This window comes from Megalops cyprinoides, chromosome 25 (genome assembly GCF_013368585.1).
Source record: "Megalops cyprinoides isolate fMegCyp1 chromosome 25, fMegCyp1.pri, whole genome shotgun sequence".
NCBI classification, from domain to species: domain Eukaryota; kingdom Metazoa; phylum Chordata; class Actinopteri; order Elopiformes; family Megalopidae; genus Megalops; species Megalops cyprinoides.
The window spans coordinates 8,252,101-8,260,737 of record NC_050607.1 but is presented as its reverse complement, the minus strand read 5'-3'; the positions used below and the strand labels follow the sequence as shown (position 1 = coordinate 8,260,737).

At 45.2% G+C, this 8,637-nt stretch overlaps 1 protein-coding gene across 1 annotated transcript; it reads right to left on the bottom strand.

Moving 5' to 3' along the window:
* Positions 1-1,531: 1,531 nt before the first annotated feature.
* On the bottom strand, positions 1,532-8,303 carry LOC118771991 (lysine-specific demethylase RSBN1L-like). The gene is made up of 8 exons (XM_036520206.1): positions 7,755-8,303; positions 6,489-6,611; positions 4,417-5,021; positions 4,007-4,144; positions 3,614-3,756; positions 3,114-3,281; positions 2,774-2,882; positions 1,532-2,431 (listed from the first exon to the last, which is right to left on the bottom strand). The coding sequence occupies exons 1-8, from the start codon at positions 8,212-8,214 to the stop codon at positions 1,940-1,942; spliced, it is 2,238 nt and encodes a 745-aa protein (XP_036376099.1). The 5' UTR covers positions 8,215-8,303; the 3' UTR covers positions 1,532-1,939.
* Positions 8,304-8,637: the final 334 nt, after the last annotated feature.

Here is an 8,637-nt window from a genome sequence, read left to right as displayed (position 1 = left end):
GGTATATATAAGGTAGGGTATAGCATCTTGTGTAAGTCATTTAAAACATTATATTACAAGATTTTCATTATTATAATGGTTTATATGGTATTATAATGGAAATTCCAATTCAATGTCTTTTTCATTTTGTTCATTCTGTTAAAGACATAATAGAAACAATATTTTGTGTTGTATTGTAAAATTGAAATACATGTATAAATCAAATGATTAATTGTAGGACACTGATCAGAACAGAATAAGCTGATCTGGGTCTTATACTCTGCAAAAAAGCATAAAAATAAATATATGCATGTGAACATGTTTGGACATTTTCTCATTTACCAGGTTAAGGGCTGTGTCTTGTGCTCTGCTGTTCTGGTACTGTTGCATGCAGTTGTGAGACCATTACAGAGGGAATGGTCCAGTGTGAACTTGTAGATGGCTGTGGTCTTAAAGGCCGTGGTCTCCTCAAGTAGGCTGGCAAAACTCCCGTTTTTCTCCTTGTATGTTAGCTTCTTAACAAGTACAGCTATATATTTAGCTAACATCTATTTCGGAGGAAAATTATAAGCTAGCTATAAATGTATTTGTCCTATTATATAGATAGAGGAGGAAACTAAACACTAACACTGACTGGAATACCTTAAAGCTCTCAAAAAATGCTGTTTCTTAACCTGCATCCTTGTGTTTTACACCACCACTTAAAAATATAGGGGATCCACAGGATATGATAATTATATCTGATATTTTAATCACTTTCTGATTGGTGGTAGGTGATTTTAAAAGAATGTTTTCTCTAAACCCATAGATACGGCAGCTAGCTATCAAACTTACCTAGTGAAGTGGTGTCTTTCATCACACTGGTACTAAAGCTGGATGAGGGGGCCCAGTGGAGCTGGTTGCTCACCTTCCTCTCTGGCGCCGATGCTGGACTGCATCCCTTTGTGGGCTGTGTTCCAGCCAATGCTGAAACGGGCTACAACATCTTCCCAGACAGGGGAGACTGAGGCTTACAGACCTGACACACCAACACCGGGAACACAAAACCGCTTCAGTGCTGCTGAAACTTCTCTCAGCAGGGTTGGGGATGTAGCTGCTAGGAGTCTGAAAAACTGGAGACCAGAGACGCGTCTTATCGTCTAAAGGCTGGAACTATGTAGCTGCCCTTTAAAGAGGTTCTCTCACTGCAACATTGTGCTTTATTTTGGACTGTTTCTGCCGTGCTGATCGAGACTCTTGTTTTGTGTTCTGTCTGCTGCTCTGTTTGAAAGGTGCAGTTTGCACTGCCAGCCGGTTCTTCCTAAACAAGTCAAATGCTCTGTAATCTGAAACTGGGAAGACTGGGAGGAAAAAAATATATCTATAACATGCAAGAATTAGGCCATTTTATATCAATCTTCTAATTACACACAAGGCAACATGTAGAAATAATTAAAATAAATACATGTGCATTTAGGATGTATTTCAGTAGATGGCAGTATTTCCCACAAATGGATGGAATTTATCAAAACTGTTAACGCCAATTGTAAATTTTCTGAGTGCTTTTTCTGTGTACTATTCTGGCTCTAACCTAATTCACAATGTTCCAATACTGTGACCCTGTGTTAGGACTAGGTACTAGGTACTAGTAGGTACTAGTCACACCACAATTTTCTTTTTTTAATAAAAGTTTACACTACAGTGCTGACATTTAACATGGGACAAAAACAGTTGGTATAAATAATCTCCATGGAAAAGCCTGGAGCCTCTTACAAAAAATATATCTGTTCATGTCAGCTGAAACAGGTCTATGACAGACAGATTCAAAATATATAATTTAAGGAGCTGCAGCTGTGAGACCTGACAGCGCAGTGTACCTCAGGGTGGGCTCAGAGAGCAGTCACTCAGCTCCACTGGACTGTAGGCCGAGAGTCATACCACACTGCTTTACAGATGGGGTCCCAAACCCAGCCTGTGCAGATCAGAGCAAAACACCCGCCGGCTGCTCCGGCGAGGGGGTGCTTGCGGATTTGTGCAGGGTGCCTGGGGGGGAGAGCAGGATCTTTGGGTGCAGGGTGTCATGTGATTTCTCACTCTGGGATAGGAGGGTGGGCATGGCTGGAGTGTTTGAGTGGTGGTTTAGGTGGAACTCGGTTGCCGGCAGGTGAAAAGTAGACGGTTCATTAGTTCCCTCTGCCAGAGGCGTGTCCACAGGTTCCACTTTGATTTTGGGGAGGGCAGTGTCTGCAGGGGGCTGGTAGTTAGAGGGGGCAGGGCTGTCATTTGCACTCTGGTGGTACTGTTTTAAGCGGATGTGCCAGGCGAGGCTGCAGACGGACGACACAGTCTTGAACTGGTGCACCACGTTCCGGGGAATGTAGTAGATGTCGTTGTCGTAGAGCTGGATGCGAGCGTAGCGGATCCCTTCCCTTCTCAGCTGGTTCAGCTTGGCATCGTCCACCCACTGCACACACTGAGAGAGACAAGAGCCGCACGCTGAGAGACACACTGACAGAGACACTGAGACAACCACACACACAGAGACACACTGACACAGCCACACAGAGAGACATACTGAGACACTGACACAGCCACACACAGAGACATACTGAGACACTGACACAGCCACATGCTGAGACACACAGAGAGAGACTGACACAGTGAGACAAACTGAGAGAGACGCTGAGAGATACACTGAGATAGCCAGCCACATGCTGAGAGTCAGTCACCCACTGCACTGTGTGCATAACGTTGTAGACTATCTGCAGAGCACGTGAAGGACGCGTGTAGAACATGTGTAGGCCGCTGAGCTCACCTGAGAGAGGGGCGGCTCGTGCAGGTCCAGCTGTAGCCTCTGCACCACCTCTGGAAAATCTCCAGCATGGAAGCAGATCACATCTTTGGTAATCCGAGGGGGATCCGCACTACAGAGAGCAGCAAAAAAACTGAACACTTTCCCCTTCATCCATAGCGAGCAGCAAAAGAAATGAACATACTCCCTTCATTTATATCAGCAGCACTTCTGTGCATGTAAGTGATTACGTAGGTATATATTGTGTGTAATTGTGTGTGCTGGTATCTAGTGTTTGTGTACATATGTGTAGGTGCATAGGTTTAGTGTGTGTGTGTGTGTGTGTGTGTGTAGATGCACTCACCACTCCCCACAATGCACTGCTTTCAGCACACCCACGGCTGCAGTGGTTTGCCTCTCAAAGCCCTGGCCGATATGATCAGCATGAGCACGTGTGCGGTCCTCAAACAGCATCTCCCGAGGCTCACTGGTCCGAGGGCGGAGCTGCAGGTTTCTGATCTCATTGGAGGACCTGTAAAAATTCCTACAGTTGAGTCCACCTGACATTCAGGTGCCCCCAGACTAAAGGTGTGAGACCTGAAACAGAACTGTGCTGTCTCAAACTTCCTCCACGCTATCTGAAGCTTCCTCTCAGGGAAGGTCAAAGGGCACTAAAATCTGAAATGATTACCTTTAATAAAAGGTTTTATTGCCCCTTGCCTTGCCCGTACACTTCCCCTAACTGAGAGCTGATAAGACTTACTGTAATACAGGAGAATCTCCTTATGGGTGGGAGGGGCTAATATAGCTGGGGACACACCCCTGTAGAGGGTGGGAGGGGCTGGCAGTGGGTGTGTGTCCTACCTCCTCCTCTTGAAAGGGGATTTCGGCACGTCAGCGACAGGGATCATCTGCTCCCCTGGCCGCACCCACATGATGGGTCCGTCGTCGCTCTCTGTCGGACTCTTCAGCTCCAGGCTGGAAAAAGTCCCCCAGGGCAGCGTGCGCTGGAGGGGGCCATGCAGAGTTATTCACCTGAAACCCACACACCTGCAGCTGCAGACCCACACACACACACACACACACACACACACACACACACACACACACAGCTGGAGACCCACACTCATGGACACACTTACACATAGAGGGCAAACATCACAGGACACGTACATATTCACATTTACTCAGACACGCACAACATGCTCTATAGTGCCATTCAGCACTCTCATTTGACCCTTGAAATCCCAAACTCACGTTTAAAAATGGCGACTCTTCCAACATGCCGAGGAATTCTGGGAAATAATCTCCGACCTCTTCATCTACAGCTCCCACCAAGCTGATCTGCCTCATAGGCCCAGCACGGTACGTCCCATGGGAGTACGTTCTCTTCACCTGGAACCAGAGACAGACAGGTCAACCTCACTCTCCCATAAGTATGTGTCAGTTTCTCAACTTCATTTGGGCTATTTGTTACTTTCTAGTTTCTGGTAATTAGACAACTCACTTCTGAATAAAATAATTAGACCCAAGAATCTTCTTTCTTTTCTTTTTCTTATAATGGATGGCTAGAGCTATGACTTTGCTGGTCAGGTGGAGTTGAGTACCAGAAAAAAAAGCATATTTAAAGAAGTAAATAAATAATACTGGTGTACACCAGGACATACCTGAGCATGGAAGCTCGACATTGTTGTCGTCTCAATGTCCTTCTTGCCAATGATCTCCATTTTGACAGGGGAGCTGGGGAACTTGGAGGAGAAGTATTCCAGGAAGTCTGGGAGATAGGAGGCGGCACCGTGAATGATCCCCATCACGTAAAGAGCTGCGCATTTCTCGTCCTCGCTGAACGCCAGCGTCACAAACTCCTGGGCGAACTTCTCCATGCTGGCGGGAGACAGGGCGGACAGCTCGTGGCTGTAGGCGTGCAGCACCACTGCGCCTCCGTTGGGTTGCCTCTCCTCGTGGATGAACCGGCGGAACTCGGGGCTGCACGGCAGCCGGCGCTCGGCACAATCAGCGCCCCCTACAGGCTGGAGGCTCAAAGGGCTGCAGCTTCCCTCCTCTTTCAGAAAGGGTAGCAGGGGACAGCCCCCCTCCCCACTGCTGCAGGGAGGCAGCAGCCCCGTTGGCTCCGAGCACGGCGTCTGACTCCACCGGCTGCACATCTTGGGGCGCCGTCGCCTCTCCTCCTCTCTGTGCTTTTTTTTCTTCTTCTTCTTCGCCTTTCTGATCTGCAGCTCCTCAAAGTTCAACTTCGGTTTTTCTTTAGCCCCTGTGTGAATGAAACAAAGGCCCCAGAGAAGATGACCTGCACAAAGCTCACATCGGACCTACACCTAGAGAACCAATTCTCAAATAAATGATATTGTCATAACTGTCATGCACATCTGGCCTCTTTTGCAGGACCATGACTACATACAAACCATTTTACATTCTCTTGAAAATAAGGCTTTTACAGCTGACACACATCATCTGACTGTAATGTGATTGTTATTACAAACCCCAGGTACTTTCTGCACTTGTCAACAGATCTGAGATCATTCTGCTTATCCTGAATCATTAAGAGTAAAATTACGATTCTGCTCCAGGATCAGTTGCTAAGGGATGAAAGTAACAACACTAAACAGCAGCAACAAAAGTTTGACCTGACTGATCTATAAAGTGGTTCTTGCTTGTGAAAACCATAAACACACTACTACTTTGAGGAAATGGCTAGATCAACATGAAAGAGGCACCAACTTTAATTCTCCTTTTCACATCCAAGATTGGACTAGCAGGAGACTACTGATGCAGGTAGCTAGCTAAAGTTCAGCTAAATAACTACTGAAGAGTTCATTTGAGCTGATGTGAGATTACTGACCAGGCGTTCCCTTGGCTCTACCTACTGCTGGGAAAATGAGGCGCTTTGGATACTCACTCCATTATCATGTTTCCAATGCCCAATACTGAACAAACGGACCTGGGCATTGGAAATGCAACAATAGAGTGAATATAACAGAAGCTGCTTATTTTCCCAGAAACACCATTCAGATACGCCTCCTCAGACCAGAGTGAGCCAAATGCGTCTGCGTCACTGCTACATAAACACTGAGAAGTTTATTCAGCCCATCCGAGCTCATTTTGCCTATAGCCTGTAATTAGGGTATGAAGAGGATTGCTGAAACCTCTCCCAGAAGGCTTTCATTTGACAAACACAAGAATACATGACTCGTTTTGAATAAATGGGACCAGTTAAAACCAGTGAAAATGGCAAACAAATGGGTACGCTGATTAAAACAAGGGCTAAGTTCAAGTACATGCACATTTAGACCAAATTAAAACAAGATGGAAAAGTGCCTGTGGTGAAGGCTGTATCTTCACATAGGGCCCATAGTTTTTCTCCATTTGTTTGCTTGCATCCATTTCAATAATCCAGGCCCAAGGGGTCAATGTAGTCTCATTATCAAATCTCTTGTTAAACAATTACAGCATTACACTGCCCTGATCATCTCAATTACCTGATTAATTACCATAAATTGATCGCATAGTCACAAAGAGGGCCAGTGATTTTCTTGTCTGTTAAAGTGTCAGATGCAATCTTACACTTCACTCTCCAATAAAACTACTCTAAAATTAATTCAGTCTGTATACTTCATTTGAGCATAAACAGTTACAGGGTTTTTTGTGAAAAATGAAAATTCTCCATCAGGACTCTAGTGTTCCAGGAGGTAAAAGGATGGATATCGGAGATTTATTTTACCTTTCAGGAGCAACTTCACCTCCCCATTTTCCCTCTTAATTTCATTCATTACTTTGTGTTTCTTCCGCTCCTTCTCTCTGTCCTTCTCCTTCTTTTCTTTCTCCTTGTCCTTGCCATTGTGCTCTTAAAAAGAAACAGAAAGGTTGGCTGAAAGCCACATGTACAAATAAACGAGAACGTTAACAGTGTGTCGACAAACATCCTGCCCGGGAGACCGTTTTCCACTGCGTTAATGTACGTTGGTGTAGAATTCTAAAAGTATAACAGCATTAAAACCAGAGGAGAAGAATCCTTTACAACAATTTCTGCAGCATCGCAGTTAGGACATGCAAATTTAACTGCATCACAGAATTTACCAGTTGGGAAAAGCTGCACTATAGTTCCATTGAAGATATAATTATGACGCACTGGAGTTCATTACCGACCTCTACGTTTTAGCATGCGCAGATGCATACTACGACAGCCTCGTGCGTGCAGTACACACCAAATTCCTCTATTAGCTAGGCCAGTACAACCGGACGGCGGCTCAAAATGAAGGCTCACTTTAGCTCTTACTTAGCTGCCGATCTTCACTTAAAACGAATTAGTATGAAAAAGAAATTTAACTAATTTAGTTGAATTTTAAATAAAATAAAATGATAGCGGGGCGTCAAAGCAACAAATATATCAAATTAAAGTGAATACACTCTGCTGTTAGTTTCATGACCTCAGAGGTCTTCTAACATTTAGATAAATTTAAGATGTTATCACCAAACGGGCACTGCGTGCATTACACCAAAATCAGAGCAGCTGCAGCCCCAAACAGTTAGATTGTTAAACAGCTTTCCGAAACCTACACGTGTCAACCCAACGCGACATCAACTATGTAATACGAAGCGCAATCCAAACGTTTTAATATGGGTTGTATCATGCGCCACGACTCCGATGACAACACAATCTTCGTAACAAAACATGCTGGAAAATGAACCTCATAAAACTGCACGTTCAAGTTCAAACAGAGTGCCCGTTTAAGCACATGACGTCATCATATCTGACCAGGCGCTTCCATTGCAACAACTGCAACATAAAGTAGCTATTTTCACCTCCAACACATTCAACAGAAAGTGTGTCATTAAAACCACGGGCTACTTAACATCTCCGCACCACTGAAAGTATCACGTATTACGCATTTCATGGGAACAACACATTATTAACCATATGCAATTTTAGGTATGTTTAACTGTTTAATCTAGGCTAAATTATAAACCATAAAATTTTGCTAGCTACCTTTCTGCACCAACTTCAGCTGTCCGTTCTCCTGCTCCACCCCACAGCTGAGCACAGTGTTATTTTCGGGGGGCGGTTTGTGTCTCCTCTTCTCTTTCTCTCGTTTCTCCTTGAGCTTTTTGGGTTTGGAGGCAGAAGCGAGGAACGCGCTTTGCTTGAATACTTTGTGGAGAGGTGCCTGCACTGGGGCGCTACGACTGATCTCCTTGACGGGACTGAAGCCCAGTGTTGTGGGGCTGCCGTAACTGTGTTTGTGGAGCTGTTGGTCTCCTCCGCCATCCGCTTTCAGTTTAACGGATTTGATGCTGTTCTCTTCGTGTCGGACCCTCTTGGATGGTGATGAGTGGTACTCCCGGGAAGACTGCGGTCGGGCATCCAGCGTTGCTTTCGGTACCTTGGGCCTGGGAAGCGGCCTCTTACCTGCCACTACGCAGCGAATGAGGCTGACTGAGTCCGCCATCTTGGGGCCTGTATTCTCTCCACGTCCGCTGCTATGCAGGAGGATGCGAAGGGGCGGGTCCTCGTGACCATTTAAATCGAAGGCGGGCCCCAGCCGACGGACTGACCCGGAGAAAAGGATGGGGAACAAATGCAGAAATGACTTAAGTGATTTCCAACACGAAATTCATGCTTTGGTGCATATGGAAAAAGCCACATGCTATTTCGCGAAAGTCTGCGTCATTTATATTTACATGTATTCATTTGGTAGACACTTTTACCCGACTTACAAGTTTGGCAGAGTACAGTACAAACAAAAAGCTTGTAATTTTAAGTGATTTAAGTAATCCCTGTAAGAAGTACGGATTTTGAGATGCATCATATTTCCTCCCTGTTACAGTCATTTCTCCATTCTTCTCAGCAACGTCTACTTAATATCACAAGT

Bases quoted from the DNA above. Each gene is read 5' to 3' on its own strand.
- LOC118771991 (XM_036520206.1), bottom strand. From the start codon at position 8,214: ATGGCGGACTCAGTCAGCCTCATTCGCTGCGTAGTGGCAGGTAAGAGG. The intron at 3,757-4,006 runs GTGAGTTTGGGA...GGCCCCCTCCAG, and splicing joins AAGAGTCGCCATTTTTAAAC to CGCACGCTGCCCTGGGGGAC. The intron at 2,883-3,113 runs GTGAGTGCATCT...TGCTCTCTGTAG, and splicing joins GCAGTGCATTGTGGGGAGTG to TGCGGATCCCCCTCGGATTA.